At 42.7% G+C, this 20,085-nt stretch overlaps 2 protein-coding genes and 1 long non-coding RNA gene across 4 annotated transcripts; 2 read left to right on the top strand and 1 right to left on the bottom strand.

The window, feature by feature from the left end:
• Positions 1 to 2,168: 2,168 nt before the first annotated feature.
• Positions 2,169 to 3,158, bottom strand: LOC145877552 (uncharacterized). Its single transcript, XR_014391854.1, has 2 exons — positions 2,910 to 3,158; positions 2,169 to 2,801 (listed from the first exon to the last, which is right to left on the bottom strand). It is a non-coding gene; the product is annotated as an uncharacterized LOC145877552 (long non-coding RNA).
• A 152-nt stretch (positions 3,159 to 3,310) lies between these two features.
• On the top strand, positions 3,311 to 8,904 carry cryz (crystallin, zeta (quinone reductase)). Of its 2 annotated transcripts, NM_001140848.1 has the most exon segments (9): positions 3,418 to 3,472; positions 3,749 to 3,859; positions 4,050 to 4,202; positions 4,460 to 4,623; positions 4,973 to 5,024; positions 5,211 to 5,360; positions 7,075 to 7,176; positions 7,295 to 7,390; positions 8,439 to 8,903. In NM_001140848.1, coding segments are annotated over 9 exon segments (993 nt in total). In that variant the 5' UTR covers positions 3,418 to 3,469; the 3' UTR covers positions 8,601 to 8,903.
• Positions 8,905 to 9,192: 288 nt separating this feature from the next.
• Positions 9,193 to 18,545, top strand: lrrc53 (leucine rich repeat containing 53). The gene is made up of 6 exons (XM_082973323.1): positions 9,193 to 12,042; positions 12,269 to 12,388; positions 12,614 to 13,242; positions 13,503 to 13,695; positions 13,928 to 14,416; positions 14,555 to 18,545. The coding sequence occupies exons 1-6, from the start codon at positions 12,036 to 12,038 to the stop codon at positions 17,068 to 17,070; spliced, it is 3,954 nt and encodes a 1,317-aa protein (XP_082829449.1). The 5' UTR covers positions 9,193 to 12,035; the 3' UTR covers positions 17,071 to 18,545.
• The last annotated feature ends 1,540 nt before the right edge of the window (positions 18,546 to 20,085 follow it).

Genomic DNA, 20,085 nt, shown 5'->3' with positions numbered 1-20,085 from the left:
TTTCAAGACCTTTGCAATCCGCCCTGGCATACTGTCAATTAATTTCTGGGCCACATCCTGGCTGACGGCAGCCCATTCTTGCATAATCAATGTTTGGAGTTGGTCAGAATTTGTGGGTTTTTGTTTGTCCACCTGCCTCTTGAGGACAAGTTCTCAATGGGATTAAGGTCTGGGGAATTTCCTGGCCATGGACCCAAAATATCTATGTTTTGTTCCCCGAGCCACTTAGTTATCACTTTTGCCGTATGGCAAGGTGCTCCATCATGCTGGAAAAGGCATTGTTCGTCACCAAACTGTTCCTGGATGGTTGGGAGAAGTTGCTGTCGGAGGATGTGTTGGTACCATTCTTTATTCATGGCTGTGTTCTTAGGCAAAATTGTGAGTGAGCCCACTCCCTTGGCTGAGAAGCAACCCACACATTAATGGTCTCAGGATGCTTTACTGTTGGCATGACACAGGACTGATGGGGGCGCTCACCTTGTACCTTTTGCAGAATATCAGTCTGTCCTTAATGTTTTTCCTGGAGAGAAGTGGCTTCTTTGCTGCCCTTTTTGACACCAGGCCATCCTCCAAAAGTCTTCGCCTCACTGTGCGTGCAGATACACTCACACCAGCCTGCTGCCATTCCTGAGCAAGCTCTGTACTGGTGGTGCCCCGATCCCGCAGATGAATCAACTTTAGGAGACGGTTCTGGCGCTTGGTGGACTTTCTTGGGCGCCCTGAAGCCTTCTTCACAACAATTGAACCGCTCTCCTTGAAGTTCTTGATGATCCGATAAATGGTTGATTTAGGTGCAATCTTACTGGCAGCAATATCCTTGCCTGTGAAGCCCTTTTTGTGCAAAGCAATGATGACAGCACATGATTCCTTGCAGGTAAACACGGTTGACAGAGGAAGAACAATGATTCCAAGCACCACCCTCCTTTTGAAGCTTCCAGTCTGTTATTCGAACTCAATCAGCATGACAGATTGATCTCCAGCCTTGTCAACACTCACACCTGTGTTAACGAGAGAATCACTGACATGATGTCAGCTGGTCCTTTTGTGGCAGGGCTGAAATGCAGTGAAAATGTTTTGGGGGGGATTCAGTTAATTTGCATGGCAAAGAGGGACTATGCAATTAATTGCAATTCATCTGATCACTCTTCATAACATTCTGGAGTATATGCAAATTGCCATCATATAAACTGAGGCAGCAAACTTTGTGAAAATTAATATTTGTGTCATTCTCAAAACTTCTGGCCACGACTGTGTATTACTCCGTGCCGTCTATAATATACATCGTAAGCTAATGCCAGCTAGCATGCTTGACTAATGTTTCTTCTGCTATGGTATATTGGGGATTACACAATTTAATGTGTATCCCGCCACCTACTATGCGGGATGGAAACAGGATTCCCCACAACACTGAACTACAAAAAAATAAATAATAATTCTCAAGGGGATTCAGGGGAGGGTCTTCCAGCACCAGTACACCTTGCAAGTTTTCAGATGTAAAATCCTTAAGTCCCACAAACTTCTCCGCAGCCACAATAATGTCCAGTTACTTAGACTTCTTTGAGACTTGTGTTGTCCATTTTATAACTGTGGCAATGAACAGAACAAATTCAACATTTTTAACACACAGGGCATCTTGTCTGGCAGCAAACATTTACTACAGGCTGTGGTGTATGCACTACCATATTTTCACTAGCTTCACTTGTTTTCACAATTTTTTTAAGGAGATTCAATTGACCACTAACTTTTGCCACCTCATTCTCCTTCACAGGGCACTCCATGAACTCAGGATCATAATCCCTGCCGCAATTGGAACACTGTCGTCCTTCTACACACCGTGGCCAAATCCTTTACAATTCTTACAGTGGTTAGGGAACGATAGCTCTTACAGCGTATCTTACATAACAAGCTGCACATGCATAAGTATTTGCTCTTTATCAAAAAACAGGACCTCTAGACTTTCTTATTTTGCGCCATTCACCCAGCGGGTCAGACGCTTTTTACAGCATTACATCACAATCAGAACGACTGGGAACTATTTCACGCTGGGGAGTTGTTACCGCACACCTCTAGAAGGAGGGAACGCAACACCCTGCTACAACTTAACTCTCCGTGGTGTGAAAAAGGTATGGAAGTGTAGGTGTGAGCAAGGATGACAAAGAGGCAGAGAATACCGTTTACTGGGAATTTATTCCTTCACGCGGTAAGTGTGGGGAAAAGGGGCTGGACGGAACCAAAGCAAAGAAACTAAATATCAAAGCCCCCTCTCCTACCTTACCTGCCTACCCACTACTTACCTAACTAGCACCACCTGGTGCACTAACCAAAATACAGGGGATGGTCCGCCCAAGTCTTTCCTAGTGTGCATAGACAAATTACTACGGGTATATGTATGCCCGCGGGCCTCTTGCCTAAGTACTCCCTAGGTGCCTTCCCCTTCCCCCCTGGGAACAAATGAAACAGAATATTCCAAATGTCTTCACAACAAACTGACAAAACAATTAACTCAGGACATTAAAGAAGCGCTCTCTGAGCAACAAACTAACACAGGACATTACAATCAGCTCTCACAGCAACAACTACACAGTACATACCAAATGTCTTAGCAACCACCAACATGCTATAACTCTCAACCATTATCTCTGTGTCTCCTTTCTGAGCAACAGAACTGGGGCTTATATAGCTTCAGAAGAAGTTAGTAATTGGAGACAGCTGCGTCCTGACGAGGGGGCGGGGTCAGCTCTCCAATCATCAATGTTGATTGACCAATCAGCTGCTTGTAGAGAATTTCAGGAAACCATTTCCTGAAATACATACATGATAATACACAAACCACAACACAGAAACTGGGGAACATAACAGGAGTTTTACATGACACCGGGCACCAACCACACCAGGAATTTTGAACATACATGTTACCCCTGAGATGACTCCTTTTACGGGTGCTCTACACAACAATTCAAAACTTCTGTTGTCGTGATTATTTTCAGGCCCACTGCAATCTTCCTCTGCCCTTCAGAAAAATAATGAATCAAGATAAAACCACTCCTGGTCACTCTGACAGACTCCACTTTTCCAAGCGCATACCTTACAATTTTCGACACCTCAAAGGCGTTTCCCACATATGCATCCTTACTAAACAAACGCATCCCAAGAAGATGCGATTCATTATAATTCACACACGTAACCTTCACTGGAATCTTAGACAAATTAATTTTTGTTCCTGTTTTCGAAACTACTATCCGTCTTCGCCAAACTTTCCCGACGCGCTGCAAGATTCGAACTCAGCATCCACTTCCGCCATCTTCCCTCTTCCTGCCTAATGTTTTGAATGAAGTGCAATATTTATCAAATGAGAAAAGCGTTTTACGGTGGCGGAGAGTGTCAAATTCGGACGTTTATAATGTCATGCTGTCGCCACCGTGAGGGTAATTATTTTGGGACAGAAACCACTGACAGCTTCCTTGCATAAATGGTGAGTCCGTTTCGACTTTCATTGCCTTGATATAAAATGTATGCTAGTTGTATTTTAGAAACATTATAGTATTTGTACTCAAATGTCCTACTGAAGTGATAAGTTAGCTAGGTAACCAGACAGTGCAGTGGCTCGTTTGGTAACGTTAGTTAGCTAATGCCACTGCAATGTCCAAAGTCCATAAGCCACTCGTGTGTCTACTAACGTTACTACTTGCCAGCTAATGTAAGCTGCATGTAAAGGTTTTAGTTAGTTAGCTAATCTATTTGTGTGCAGATGGCAACAACGCCCAAGTTAATGAGAGCCATTCGAGTGAGTGAGTTTGGAGGACCTTCAGTTTTGAAACTCTGCTCCAACATACCTGTGCCAAATCCAGGTCAGAAACAGGTAAATGAAATCATTCAAAAACTTTTGTAACTTACTATTACTCTTGATAACTGTAAAGTGCAAAGGACAATGGATACCTTTTACATGTATTGCACTTCTACCTGTAGCTGTTTTATAAGTTGTATTATGTTACTTAATTCTAGTTCTGCAGAATGTTCTCTATGTATGAAACAGCCTGTGTGTTATCCAGGTGCTAATCCATGTGCATGCATGTGGAGTAAACCCTGTGGAGACCTACATCCGCTCTGGGACCTACGCCAGGAAGCCCAGCCTGCCCTACACTCCAGGGACTGATGTGTCCGGGGTTGTGGAAGCTGTCGGAGACAGAGTCCAACTCTTACAGGTGCTAATCTTACTGTACCATCCATCCCTAGGCTACCAGTAACACGATGATCACTGATGGTAATGAGTAACTATTCTCATGCGGCATGTGTAGTTTGTGAGGAAGTAATTGCTTACCAACATTTTGCTTTGAACACTCCTTGATTATATAGACTGAAGTACTATGAGTAGTCATTGTGTGAATGTGTTCATATTGAGGTTGTGTATGACTATACCATTAGTTGCTGGAGTGGAAGTCTGGTCTATTTTACCTTTCAGGCTGGTGACCGTGTGTTCACCACCGCCACAGAGACAGGAGGGTATGCTGAATACACTGTTGTGTCTGAGGACTGTGTCCACCGCCTGCCAGACCCCTTAGACTACAAACAGGGAGCTGCCATTGGGATCCCCTACTGCACAGCGTACAGAGCTCTCTTCCATAAGTAAGACACCAGCATTTTTTTGTTTTGTTTAAGGAGAACGGGATTCTGAATGGATTCTTTTTATGACAAGATGGGTGCAGAAGCAGGGAGACAGGGTATAAGTGCGTAGGGCTCACCGGTCCTACACCATTGTTTTGGTTGAGTTCTTTGGATTTGACATGGTTAGACAGACTCAGCATCACAATCGATATGATGTTCAATTAAGTTGAGGTTCATCGACTCTGCTGCAAAAGAAGACTTATATTATTAAAATCTGTATGTCTATTTACTAATAAAGTATTTGATTGTGGGGGTGTGTACAGTATTATGAGTGACTGAGTCTTATGCTCCATTGTGTCTTATGCTCCAGAGCACATGCTAAAGCAGGCGAGACAGTACTCATCCATGGAGCCAGCGGCGGGGTAAGATCAATGCCCTCTTCTGTTTAATGTCTGTGCTATAGTTATTTTCCCCCATTTTCATTTAATAAAGATCAAATGAATCCAAATGACCTTTATTGCACTGCTTAATGACAAGTATTATTGGGGGGTTGATTTACTAGGGCCCAGTGTTTGTGACCTTTTCTTGGTGGTGTGTATCTTTTTCAGGTGGGGGTGGCAGCGTGTCAGATGGCCAGAGCCTTGGGTCTGAGGGTCCTGGGGACAGCAGGAACCACAGAAGGACTGGAGCTGGTCCTGAGGAATGGAGCTCACCAGGCCTTCAACCACAAAGAGGAAGGATATACTAGCAAAATCATGGTAGGTGGGAAGGAGTCATAGTTGCAGTCTCCATAGACCTGAATACATTTTAAGGATGTTTTGTGTATGACTCTCAGTGGGTAACTGCTATTATGCGCTACTTTGACACCGATTAGCTGCTAAACCAGAGGGGGTAAAATAAAACACTTGTTATTACAGATTAAAAAATATTCACATTTCTAACATGTTATCCTAGGATAAGTTAACCTCTATGGGCTAGGTGGGACGCAAGCGTCCCACCCGTGGTGCACTCCATCAACAGCAGGTGCATTTCAAGAGCGGCAAATTTGAATCCAAATAAATGTCAAAATTCAAATTTTTCAAACATACAACTATTTTACACCCTTTGAAAGATAAACATCTCCTTAATCTAACCACGTTTTACGATTTCAAAAAGGTTTTACGGCGAAAGCATAAATTTAGAGTATGTTAGGACAGTACATTTACAAGAGTTGTGTGTAATGTTTTGTCAATTCAAAGACAGGGTCACCAAAACCATAAAACCAGCTAAAATGATGCACTAACCTTTTACAATCTCCATCAGATGACACTCCTAGGACATTGTTAGACAATGCATGCATTTTTAGTTCTATCAAGTTCATATTTATATCCAAAAACAGCGTTTTACTATGGCATTGATGTTGAGGAAATCGTTTCCCTCCAATAACCGGCAGTCAAGTCAGCACCACAAATTAAATAATTAAAATTAGAAAACATTGGTAAAATATTATATTGTCATTTAAAGAATTATAGATTTACATCTCTTGAAGGCAATCAACTTGCCAGATTTAAAAATAACCTTACTGGGAAATCACACTTTGCAATAATCTGAGCACTGCGCCCAGAAAAATACGCGTTGCGATACAGACTAGCCGTCATGTTGGGGAGATCTAAAATCGAAAATACTATGTAAATAATCCATTACCTTTGATTCTCTTCATCAGATGTCACTTCCAGGTATCACAGGTCCATAACGAATGTAGTTTTGTTCAAAAAAGCTCATCATTTATGTCCAAAAATCTCCGTCTTGTTAGCACATGATCTAAGCCCGCCGGACTTCACTTCATGAACGAGGGGAAAAAATATATTTACGTTCGTTCAAACATGTCAAACGTTGTATAGCATAAATCATTAGGGCCTTTTTTAACCAGAACATGAATAATATTCAAGGTGGACGAATGCATTCTCTTTTATAACGTATTGGAACGAGGGTACCCAACATGAACTCGCGCGCCAGGTGTCTAATGGGCCATCATCGTTCCATGGCTCTTGTTCGGTCAGATCTCCCTCCAGAAGACTCAAAACACTTTGTAAAGGCTGGTGACATCTAGTGGAAGCAATAGGAAGTGCCAAAATATTCCTCAGCCCCTGTGTTTTTCAATGGCATAGGTTTAAAGGTAATACAACACATCAGGTATCCACTTCCTGTCAGAAAATGTCTCAGGGGTTTGCCTGCCAAATGAGTTCTGTTATACTCACAGACACCATTCAAACAGTTTTAGAAACTGTAGGGTGTTTTCTATCCATATATAATAAGTATATGCATATTCTAGTTACTGGGTAGGATTAGTAACCAGATTAAATCGGGTACATTTTTTTATCCAGCCGTGCAAATACTGCCCCCTAGCCCTAACAGGTTAAGAACTGGGGTGATGCTTTTGTAAACACAGATTGTCTTAATGAGTTATGGTCTGGGCAATTTGTTTTTTTACAGGATGCTACCAAGGGGCAAGGGGTAAATGTGATTGTGGAGATGCTGTCTAACGTGAACCTCAGCAATGACCTGCAGATGCTGGCCTACGGGGGGAGAGTGACGGTCAGTATATGTCACGTTAGCATGTGTAATTTATTTTAGACTTTTAGAGCCACTGTTTTGAATATGTATTGGTTATTCATTCTTCATTCTTCCTCAGTTTTCCTCTTTTGTTGTTTAGGTTGTTGGCAGTAGAGGCCCCATTGAAATCAACCCTCGAGACACAATGGCCAAAGAGTCCAGCATCATTGGTGTTGCCTTACCCTATGCTACTGTTGTAAGAGTCTAGATTCCTAGTATAATATTGATGCTGGTTCAGGCACTGGTCGTTCTATAAATCATACATTCTGTAGTGTAAATTATACACTACCATTCAAAAGTTTGGGGTCACTTAGAAACACCAGTCTCAACATGAAAAGGCGACTCCGGGATGCTGGCATTCTAGGCAGCGTTGCAAAAAAAAAAGCCATATCTCAGACTGGTCAATAAAAATAAAAGATTAAGATGGGCAAAAGAACACAGACACTGGACAGAGGAACTCTGCCTAGAAGGCCAGCATCCCGGAGTCGCCTCTTCACTGTTGATGTTGAGACTGGTGTTTTGAGGGTACTATTTAATGAAGCTGCCAGTTGAGGGCTTGTGAGGTGTCTGTTTCTCCAACTAGACACTCTAATGTGCTTGTCCTCTTGCTCAGTTGTGCACCGGGGCCTCCCATTCCTCTTTCTATTCTGGTTAGAGCCAGTTTGCGCTTTTCTGTGAAGGGAGTAGTACACAGCATTGTACAAGATCTTCAGTTTCTTGGTAATTTCTCACATGGAATAGCCTTCATTTTGTCAGAACAAGAATAGACTGACAAGTTTCAGAAGAAAGTTATTTGTTTCTGGCCATTTTGAGCCTGTAATTGAACCCACATGCTGATGCTCCAGATACTGAACTAGTCTAAGGAAGGCCAGTTTTATTGCTCCTTTAAATCAGCACAACAGTTTTCAGCTGTGCTAACACAATTGCAAAAGGGTTTTCTAATGATCAATTAGCCTTTTAAAATGATAAACTTGGATTAGCTAACACAACGTGCCATTGGAACACAGGAGTGATGGTTGCTGATAATGGGCCTCTGTACGCCTATATAGATATTCCATAAAAAATCAGCCGTTTACAGCTACAATAGACATTTACAACATTAACAATGTCTTCACTGTATTTCTGATCAATTTGATGTTATTTTAATTAAAGGACAACATTATTTTTTATTTTTTTCAAAATCAAGAACATTTCTAAGTGACCCAAATTTTTGAACGGTAGTGTATCTTCTGTTGTCTCTACAGGAAGAGAAGGCTGAGTGTGCCGCGGCCCTGTTTGCAGGGATGGATGCTGGTTGGCTGAAGCCTGCTGTAGGAAAACAGTACACACTGGACATGGCCTACCAGGCCCATATTGACATCATAGACTGCCCTGGGGCTTCTGGGAAGATGGTACTGACCATGTGAATGGAACAGCTGTAGGATTACTGTGAAATGTTACTGATTTACATTGGGATGAAATTCTGATTACATTACATGTGTTTCATGCATATGGAATTAAAATTGCTTAAAATCTTGCCACAGACGAAGATGGAGTGGCTCACTTTCGGTGATCTTCGTGATTAATCATGTGCATTTCTAAACCAAGTTGTCATTTCAATGCATTGGGTCAATAAGAAAAAATGTTGAAAATAACATTTTAATTGAATGCCATTTTTGTAAAATATTACGAAGGGAATGCCTCCTTTTCCAGATTAAATAATAGCGTTGACGTGTGCAGTCTTTTACCTCTGTCAGGCACAAGTTAAGTCAGGGGTGAGTGTGATGTCATCCCATCCGGTGCCATCTCAGGTAACAGCCCTGCGAACTGAGCATGCTCAGAGAAGCACAGGTAACCTTACCCAGCCTCTCCAATACGAACACAGACAGTTGACTGTGAAACAGTAGGAGTGACTACCGTAACCTGGGCTGGTCAACATTGAAATGTTGAAGCACAATGAGTGCTTATATGATGTTATATTGGACTGGTTGTAGAAGTAACCTATTCATCTGTAATGGACTCGCAGCTGATCTGTGAATGGTCAATGATGATGGTTGGATTGGTTGGATTCTCTGGTCCATTTAGGCCTGCAGGTAAGACTTGATCTGGATAATGTTTCTTCTATGTACAGTTGAAGTCGGAAGTTTACATACACTTAGATTGGAGTCATTAAAACTTGTTTTTCAACCACTCCACAAATGTATTGTTAACAAACTATAGTTTGGGCAAATTGGTCAGGACATCTACTTTGTGCATGACACAAATCATTTCTACAACAATTGTTTACAGACAGATTATTTCACTTATAATTCACTATCACAATTCCAGTAAATCAGAAATTAACATACATACAGTAAGTTGACTGTGCCTTTAAACAGCTTGGAAAATTCCAGAAAATGATGTCATGGCTTTAGAAGCTTCTGATAGGCTAATTGACACCATTTGAGTCAATTGGAGGTACTTGTGGATGTATTTCAAGGCCTACCTTCAAACTCAGTGACTCTTTGCTTGACATCATGGGAAAATCTAAAGAAATTAGCCAAGACCTCAGAACAAACATTGTAGACCTCCACAAGGCTGGTTCATCCTTAGGAGCCATTTCCAAATGCCTGAAGGTACCACGTTCATCTGTACAAACAATAGTACGCAAGTATGAACACCATGGGACCACACAGCCGTCATATCGCTCAGGAAGGAGACGTATTCTGTCTCCTAGAGATGAACGTACTTTGGTTCGAAAAGTGCAAATCAATCCCAGGACAACAGCAAAGGACCTTGTGAAGATGCTGGAGGAAACAGGTACAAAGGTATCTATATCCACAGTAAAACGAGTCCTATATCGACATAACCTGAAAGGCCGCTCAGCAAGGAAGAAGCCACTGCTCCAAAACCGCCATAAAAAAGCTAGACTACGGTTTGCAACTACACACGGGGACAAAGATTGTACTTTTTGGAGAAATGTCCTCTTGTCTGATGAAACAAAAACAGAACTGTTTGGCCATAATGACCATCATTATGTTTGGAGGAAAAAGGGGGATGCTTGCAAGCCGAAGAACACCATCCCAACCGTGAAGCATGGGGGTGACAGCATCATGTTGTGGGGGTGCTTTGCTGCAGGAAGGACTGGTGCACTTCACAAATAGATGGCATCATGGCGAAGGAAAATTACGTGGATATATTGAAGCAACATCTCAAGACATCAGTCAGGAAGTTAAAGCTTGGTCGCAAATGGGTCTTCAAAATGGACAATGACCTGAAGCATACTTCAAAAGTTGTGGCAAAATGGCTTAAGGACAACAAAGTCAATGTATTGGAGTGACCATCCCAAAGCTCTGACCTCAATCCTATAGAAAATTTGTGGGCAGAACTGAAAAAGTGTGTGGGAGCAAGGAGGCCTACAAACCTGACTCAGTTACACCAGCTGTGTCAGGAGGAATGGGCCAAAATTCACCCAATGTATTGTTGGAAGCTTGTGGAAGGGTACCCAAAACATTTGACCCATGTTAAACAATTTAAAGGCAACGCTACCAAATACTAATTGAGCGTATGTAAACTTCTGACCCACTGGGAATATGATGAAAGAAATAAAAGCTGAAATAAATCATTCTCTCTACTATTATTCTGACATTTCACATTCTTAAAATAAAGTGGTGATCCTAAGTGACCTAAGACAGGGAATTGTTACTAGAATTAAATGTCAGGAATTGTGAAAAACTGAGTTTAAATGTATTTGGCTAAGGTGTATGTAAACTTCTGACTTCAACTGTATGACTCAGATAAACACTCATAGGTAACATGGGTGAACTGAATAGACTCCAGGGGGGTCATCATGCATGTTTCATTCATCTCCGATTGTTACCGTTACTTTCCAGCCAGTTTGTTTGGTCTCTTAGCAACACAAGCTAAATGAGCAAAGTACTAAGGCGATGTCATTTACAAAATCGCCTCCAACACTCTACTCAGCAAATTGGATGCAGTCGATCACAGTGCCATTCGTTTTGTCACCAAAGCCCCATATACTACCCACCACTGCGACCTGTATGCTCTCGTTGGCTGGCCCTCGCTTCATATTCGTCACCAAACCCACTGGCCCCAGGTCATCTATAAGTCTTTGCTAGGTAAAGCCCCGCCTTATCTCAGCTCACTGGTCACCATAGCAGCACCCACCCGTAGCATGCACTCCAGCAGGTATATTTCATTTCAGGTCATCACCAAATCAGTGAAGCTTGAGACTCATATCTCCCTCACTAATTTTAAGCACCAGCTGTCAGAGCAGCTCACAGATCACTGCACCTGTACATAGCCCATCTGTAATTAGCCCATCCAACTACCTCATCCCACATACTGTTATTTATTTAATTTATTTTGCTCCTTTGCACCCCAGTATCTCTACTTGCACATTCATCTTCTGCACATCTATCACTCCAGTGTTTAATTGCTATATTGTAATTATTTTGCCACTATGGCCTATTTATTGCCTTACCTCCCTTATCCTACCTCATTTGCACACACTGTATATAGACTTTTCCTATTGTATTATTGACTGCATGTTTGTTTATTCCATGTGTAACTCTGTGTTGTTGTATGTGTCGCACTGCTTTGCTTTATCTTGGCCAGGTCGCAGTTGTAAATGAGAACTTGTTCTCAACTAGCCTACCTGGTTAAATAAAGGTGAAACAAATAAAAATTGTTACTGAGCTGAATATGTTTTTTATAAAAATGTAAAAAATTGAGACTATGGTTTTTATATCTGTTGGAGCAGTATGACCAGACATGGGAAGGAGTTGAGACAAGATGATGAGGCCCTGAGACCACTTACATGGGAGAGCCAACTCACCAGGCAGCCTGGCCAATAACAAACCATGAGAAGTATGTCTACCGTAACATTTCAACACCGATTTGTCAATATTAAACACATGAAAGGTATATTCTCTCTCTACACATGCTGTTCAGGTATTGGATGAATGCTTCACAATATAGGTCTATTGAATGTGTGAACCACTAAGATATTAAATATACTGACACGAAATGTTGATATACTGTACCATTCCCCCTCCCAAGCTAACCAGTTGTGTGTCCTCTTGGTGAAACCCAGGTGTTCTCCTGATGTTGATGCTGTCAATCACACATACCCAGAGCCCCTCCTCATGTCCAGCCTCCTGTGTGGTGTGTTCTGAAGATGCTGTCATCTGTTACAAGCTCTCCAACATCCTAGGTAAGAAGGAGCATTGACTGCCGAGTTGAGATTAAGAAATATCACCCTCTACTAATGATCTATGATAGCATTCATTTGAACAAGATTTGTTGGAATGTCTTGTTCCACACTAGCCTATGGCTATCATAAAGACGCTGACTCTTGGTGTCAACACCTATCTGTGTAGCCAGCCCTATTAAAGCAGTAATGATTGACAACCAGGTTTGTGTTTTCTTCCACCTCTAGAGGCCCCTGAGACCACCAAGGCCCTGATGCTGACCGACGGCTCCATCGTGTCTGTGGACCGCCACTTCCTGTCTGACATGTCCAGCATGACCGTGCTGTCCCTCAGCCACAACGCCATCACCACCATCACCCACGACGCCTTCCAGAACCTCACCGTCCTCCACACCCTCCTCCTGGACCACAACCACCTCTCCAGCCAGGCCCTGGGGAGGGACACTTTTTCCTGGCTGCCCAGGTTGGAGATCCTCAAGCTGGGGAACAACGCCTTCGGGGAGGTCAATGGCTCCTGGTTCCATGCCGCCAGGGCCCTGCGGACGCTGCAGTTGGAAGGGAACCGCCTCTCCAGGCTGGACGCCACGACCTTTGCCTCGGCAGACCTCCAGGGGCTGGAGACCTTGGATCTGTCCGATAATCTGATCACATATCTGGGGAGGGATAGCTTCCGGGGCCTGCTGGGGCTGCGTAGTCTGGATCTGTCCAGGAATCAGCTCCGGAGCGCCCCGCCAGAGGTGTTTTCGTACCTATCGTGGATGTCTAGTCTGAACCTGGAACTAAACTGGTGGAACTGTACATGTGAGCTGAGGGAGCTGGCATCTTTCCTCACCAGCTATATGGAGGCTCCGGATAAGGTTATCTTCTGTTGCTTGTTTGAGCTTTTTTTTCTTGTTTTCTTTTTATACTTTGATTTATTGTATTCCTTTTTTTACCAATATGTTTTATTATTTTGAATTAGGGCTAACACATATTTTGGCTGCCTGCAAGTATTATAAGAAAGGTGCTTTATGGTATATGGTATATAAACTATATTGTATAAAAGGTGCTATGTAGATGTGTGTTGTTATCATTGTTGTAACAGTATGATTACTATAACAACAACCTTCTTGTTCAGGTACTGTTCAACGGGCGTAGGATGGTGTGTGTGAGTGCTGACAACCCGGCAGTGATGACGGTGCTGGAGCTGACAGAGGCCAACTGTGTTCCGACAAATCAGAACATCACAGTGCAGGTTGAGGCTAAGAACGCCATCTCCTCTCGGCGTTATACCAGAGACCTGGCTCTGGCTGCAGCCTTCTGCTTTGCTGGTCAGTACCTCAGAAACTAGATCCTCCATGGCTGCTTTCTAGCCACACGTAACTTTTCTCTACTCAAATAGTGGTAAATATATGAAATTGTATAGGACAATGTGACTTTTGTATCATGCAACTCCGTAAAGTGTATCAACACTTAAAGTAAAGAGTGTTTTTATCATTTTATCCCACTACATAAAGCTTAGGTCAGTCGGCTGTAACTCATAACTATGCTAATAACGTACAGGTGGCGTTGGACTCACCCTAGCTGTGGTGTACATCGTTTACTGCAAACTGGGGATGAACAAGAGCCTGAAGGTCTGGAGAGACAGGACTGGCGCTGAGGAGGATGAGAATTGGAGGACAGCTCCCACCCAAACAGTCACCCAGTGGGATCTGAGCAGGGAGAACGTGGCCCTACGTATGGCTCAAATGGGACTGGAAACCAAGCTGATCATTCCCAATAGCCACCTTCAACCTTGGGACAGGGAGAGAACCATGTTTGACCTGAGAATAGGCAAAGATGGCGGCCATTTTACATGCCCCCATTGTGGCCCTGCAGTCAGTGGGTCTGCAATGGAACAGGGGGTAGGAGATGGACACTTGGGGGCAGCCCTGCACATGCTCAGACAAGGAGGAGGCCAGCCCAACAAGATGGAGAGTCTGGCCATGACAGAGGAGAGGGATGAGAGGAAGAGACATGTGCCCCAACAAGCACTGATATCAAAGACAGAAGGTGAGCATGTTTCGATTTAATATTTCACTGCATAGACTGATTAGGATTATATCAGTGATGAGACTATAGGCAGACACACACACACACACACACACACACTGCAGATGTCTAACTCTCTTTCCCTGTTGTCATTTACAGATCTAAGCGGTCAAAGGTCATTGGTCGGGCCACCACAGGGTCAGAGCAACCATATACTTAGTCAGGAGGAGTTACTCTATCACCAGCAGAGTTTAAATATAAAAAGCCATGATGGTTCTAATGGCAACAACCAGCTATTTGGTGGCAGGAGTTACTATTCACCTGCACATAGAAACATGCCCACACATAAAAGTCTAAAAGATGAGATGGTAAGACCTATAAATCACATAGGCCTTGACAACAGACCATCAGAAATGGACTCGCAATCAGAGCATGGTAGAAATGTACCTGACTGTCAACCCCAAACTGTCAGCTGTGTGAACTGTTACAGAACCTATGAGTATGGACAGCCAGGGGAGAAAGTCAGAGATGTATTGTATGACAGTGCAAGAGAATCTGCTGGGTATGATGGTTCTCCCAACCACAACCCACTGACAAGGCTAAACATCCGAAGGAGCATGAACTACAACCAGTCTAATATGGATATCTATGCAAAGCATGCAAGCAAGCAGAGGAGTGTGACTTTTGACTTGGAAAGATCTGGAGTGCATGTTGTTGATGTACAAAGGATGAACCATGACAGGGAAGATAAACATGACAGGATTAAAAGTTCTAGGAAAGCGGAAAATGGTGATAAACAGATCCTGAGCTATGAAAGCATTGGACGATCTGTGAGGAATAATGGTCTTGAAAGAGAGGACCACTCCAAAAGGCATAAACATAAAGCCCAGTCAGATGGTTTACTAAAAGTGAAGCTCAACCTTAACCCTCTTAAGAAAAGCAAGGTCCATCCAAGGAAAAACAGCCACAAGCGACTAGAACAGGGCGATAGAGAAAGAACTGACTCCAAGAACCGAAAACAACTGAAAATGAGGGGTAAAGATGCCAAAGGCAAAAGGCACAACCAGGAAGAGTCTAAAAAAATAACAGACAAATCCAATAAAGGAAACTCGTCTCACAAAAACAAAGCCAATCAGTCATCCAAAAAGAAATCTACCACCAGCAAGTCTAAAGAAACTGATGATAATGAAGATGATGATGGAGATCAAGAGGAAGAAGATCCAGTGCCACAGGAAAACAATGCATCCTCCAAGCAAAAAAAGACAAACTCAAAATCAAAACATCAGGAGGGCTCGAATGGTGACCATTCCAAGAAGAATAGAGCTGCTCAAGATCAGAAAACCGACGTCACACAAAATAAAACTGGAGGAGAAACAGAGGGATCTGGTGGAGCACCTATACCAAGTAATGTGAGTCCTTACCAGTCATACCTCAACGGAGCTGGTGGGAGTTCAGCCAATGGGCAGCAGGTGGAACAATACAGAAATGGACAGGGCCAAGCACCGATCCCTGAGGTGCCCCAACACCCTGGTTACCTAGGCAATGGAGTGACTCTTCAGAGGACATTGAGTAGCCCACAACTGTCAGCAGCAAAGCCCCTCAAAGGAATGGAAAGGACTTCCAGTTACAGTAACCTTGCTGTCCAGGGAGGAAACTCTATACTATTACAAAACACTGTTGCACCGAACACCATTTATGGTGGCAACTCACAGGCTCAAAGCCTGAGTAGACAAGGCCGTTTAGGTCCGCCATCTTTACTGACTAACATCCCACCCACATCCTCACTATATACAGACAATGCAGGGAGCTCACCTGTAAATTCACTGGTTCAGCTGTTGTCACAGTCAGTTCGAGGCAACTCCAACCAGGGGGCCATGATCGGCTCTCAGCCAGCCCAGGGTCCTGGATCACTAAATGGGCAGAATATCTCTCAGCTTGCTCAGGGTCCTGGATCACTAAATGGGCAGAATATAACTCAGCTTGCTCAGGGTCCTGGATCACTAAATGGGCAGAATATCTCTCAGCTTGCTCAGGGTCCTGGATCACTAAATGGGCAGAATATCTCTCAGCTTGCTCAGGGTCCTGGATCACTAAATGGGCAGAATATCTCTCAGCTTGCTCAGGGTCCTGGATCACTAAATGGGCAGAATATCTCTCAGCTTGCTCAGGGTCCTGGATCACTAAATGGGCAGAATATCTCTCAGCTTGCTCAGGGTCCTGGATCACTAAATAGGCAGAATATCTCTCAGCTTGCTCAGGGTCCTGGATCACTAAATGGGCAGAATATCTCTCAGCTTGCTCAGGGTCCTGGATCACTAAATAGGCAGAATATCTCTCAGCTTGCTCAGGGTCCTGGATCACTAAATGGGCAGAATATCTTTCAGCTTGCTCAGGGTCCTGGATCACTAAATGGGCAGAATATCTCTCAGCTTGCTCAGGGTCCTGGATCACTAAATGGGCAGAATATAACTCAGCTTGCTCAGGGTTCTAGTTCAGGTCCAGGCTCACTAAATGAAGAGAGTCTCTCCAACAACAACAGTATGAACCCCGCAGTCGCCCCTGTTCTACAGGAGTACCTGTCCTCAGCAGAAGGCTCACCCAGAAGGATTAGACTAGTGCTGCCTGAGAGAACCACTAACAGATCGCCAACTGCTCTGGAGAGGAAAATCCGATAATAAGTGGATTTGAATTGTCCAATTGGGTTTTCTTATGGACTCAAAAAAGGGATGACTCAAAAATAACACTTAATCTTAATGCTCAAGTGAACTTAAAATGATCCTGTCTATGTCAGTCTAAGCATCTCTCTTCATAATGTACATGGAATATCAATATATGTACATGGAACTCAACCTGTCTTCCTATTGTTAATACCTGACTCAAAGCGTTCTAAACTATTTAATGTTTGTCAAGTGTGTGGCTTGGTAGGTGACTTACTTGTATTTTTATAAAGTCAGTTTAGCACAGGGTTACAGTTGGCGCAGGGTGGATACATGGCAGTAGGGGTTTAGTTTGAAACCCCTGCTGACCCCTAATTGCACTCCATTGGGTTTAGGCTTACACAAGTTGACACTTCATTATAAGGCTCTGCATTAGCGCAATGGGCTCTAATTTCAGGTAAACAATGAATGAGTTGAAAATTCTAAATGTTGAACTAGTAACCTCTTAGCCTTGGTTGTGTGTAAATAATGAAAAAAGCAGTCTGCTGTTGTTACCAGCTTGCACCTGAGCCTAAAACTAACGACAAGAATCACTTACACCATTGTTTACTTGGCCCACTAAGGCCTAGATTCAATCAGATCAAGCGTTAACCGGCAATATACAACACCCAACGCCCGCATAACTGATGTTGTGGGGGAAACACTCTTCACTGCACTTCGATACCGAAGTGACTTTTTCGTAGCAGTTTAGGAGGATTAATGTAGCAGGTTAAGAGATGTATTGTCGGTGTCGGATGTGTAACTGTGTTGGAGCTGTCAAATCGGTGAGCAGCTGCTCTTGATCATTGTCACGAAGCCATACCCGTTCCACTCACATTAGAAGTTCAGATCGAGAAAGTGTATATGGTTGATTTTGCAAATACAGGCACTTATGTTTTTGAAAATGAAACCGCTTGAAACTGATTTTTATATCTGAATATTTTCTTCACTCTGTCTGGAAATAAGATCTAATAGTGGCTGAGACCATACTATTCAAGAATATAAATATTTCTATTGGTTTCCCCAAATACCCGAGGGGAAATGTCATTACCAACATGCCATAAAATGTGCTATTTTAGTTGAAAAGGAAATTGCGGTAATTGTTCCTAAGGTATTTATATAACATTTTATTTTTAAATGTATCACTTTTTTTTACTATTGAAGTTTTCTTAATTATATGCATTCGTCATTGTCATGTCTAAATGTCCATATATGCCTTGATGATACTCACATGTATTTACTACATCAAAATCTGAATATTTTACATAATTTCTAAAATAATCTTAAGAACAAACATATAAGGTTCACATATGGGAAAAATCATCAATATCAATTGTAATTTAATACACCCTTTCCTCAAAAATATGTACCGTGATGGTAATGAGAGTGTGATGGAAATGACATTTCATATAAAACAACTGATAGAAAAAATACCATTAAACATTTTAATATCACAGTTGTACATGTTTAATTTGATTGAAGATATAGAACACACCATTCAAAACCTCGAAACACAAAGGTTACATACCTCAAGAACTTAAAGCAGCTTTTAGAAAACATGTGGATTCAAAGCATTAGGCAGAAATACATGTACAAGGTTGGAAACACTGGTTGACGTTAAACACATTATTGTTCACTGGCTGCAGTCTATTAATTCAGACTCATGAGACAGGTGTATGCACACTCAAGATTAGGTTTTGCCCTCAATGCTCTCTATTGCTTAACGAGATAGCAAATTTCCTCCCAGACTGCGCCATCAAGCATCATATGCCGTTTTGTCACTGGATGAGGCTGAGGGACAAGCCCAAGCACATTCTCTGGTTGGTACCATACATTGTCCTCTCATTGGTCAAAAGAATCCGTTGTTTCCCACACAACTCATCGTCTTGACTAGAGCGCAGCTCTCTGCATCAACATCTTGTATAATACCAGGACAAGGGTCTTCATCATGTTTCACAACACACCACATTTCAATCAGTCCCTCATGTACAGTTGAAGTCGGAAGTTTACATAAACTGAGTTTAAATGTATTTGGCTAAGGTGTTTCACAATTTCTGACATTTAATCCTAGTAAAAATTCCCTGTCTTAGGTCAGTTAGGATCACCACTTTGTTTTAAGAATGTGAAATGTTAGAATAATAGTAGAGAGAATGATTTATTTCAGCTTTTATTTCTTTCATCACATTCCCAGTGGGTCAGAAGTTTACATACACTCAATTAGTATTTGGTAGCATTGCCTTTAATTTTTATCTTGGGTCAAACGTTTCAGGTAGCCTTCCACAAGCTTCCCACGATAAATTGGGTGAATTTTGGCCCATTCCTCCTGACAGAGCTGGTGTAACTGAGTCAGGTTTGTAGGCCTCCTTGCTCACACACGCTTTTTCAGTTCTGCCCACAAATTTTCTATGGGATTGAGGTCAGGGCTTTGTGATGGCCACTCCAATACCTTGACTCTGTTGTCCTTAAGCCATTTTGCCAGAACTTTGGAAGTATGCTTGGGGTCATTGTCCATTTTGAAGACCCATTTGCAACCAAGCTTTAACTTCCTGACTGATGTCTTGAGATGTTGCTTCAATATATCCACGTAATTTTCTTTCCTCATTATGCCATCTATTTTGTGAAGTGCACCAGTCCCTCCTGCAGCAAAGCACCCCCACAACATGATGCTGCCACCCCCGTGCTTCACGGTTGGGATGGTGTTCTTTGGCTTGCAAGCCTCTCCCTTTTTCCTCCAAACAAAATGATGGTCATTATGGCCAAACAGTTCTATTTTTGTTTCATCAGACCAGAGGACATTTCTCCAAGAAGTATGATCTTTGTCCCCATGTGCAGTTGCAAACCGTAGTCTGGATTTTTTATGGCGGTTTTGGAGCAGTGGCTTCTTCCTTGCTGAGCAGCCTTTCAGGTTATGTCGATATAGGACTTGTTTTACTGTGGATATAGATACCTTTGTACCTGTTTCCTCCAGCGTCTTCACAAGGTCCTTTGCTGTTG

The sequence above is a fragment of the Salmo salar genome, chromosome 03 (genome assembly GCF_965601325.2).
Source record: "Salmo salar chromosome 03, fSalSal1, whole genome shotgun sequence".
Classification (NCBI taxonomy): domain Eukaryota; kingdom Metazoa; phylum Chordata; class Actinopteri; order Salmoniformes; family Salmonidae; genus Salmo; species Salmo salar.
This window is presented reverse-complemented; position numbering and strand designations above follow the sequence as displayed.

Excerpts from the sequence above, each read along its gene's own strand:
- lrrc53 (XM_082973323.1), top strand. Across the intron at positions 12,389-12,613 it reads CAAGCTCTCCAACATCCTAG|AGGCCCCTGAGACCACCAAG; the intron begins GTAAGAAGGAGC and ends TTCCACCTCTAG. Across the intron at positions 13,243-13,502 it reads ATATGGAGGCTCCGGATAAG|GTACTGTTCAACGGGCGTAG; the intron begins GTTATCTTCTGT and ends CTTCTTGTTCAG.
- cryz (XM_045714264.2), top strand. Across the intron at positions 3,860-4,049 it reads CAAATCCAGGTCAGAAACAG|GTGCTAATCCATGTGCATGC; the intron begins GTAAATGAAATC and ends TGTGTTATCCAG. Across the intron at positions 4,624-4,972 it reads TACAGAGCTCTCTTCCATAA|AGCACATGCTAAAGCAGGCG; the intron begins GTAAGACACCAG and ends CTTATGCTCCAG.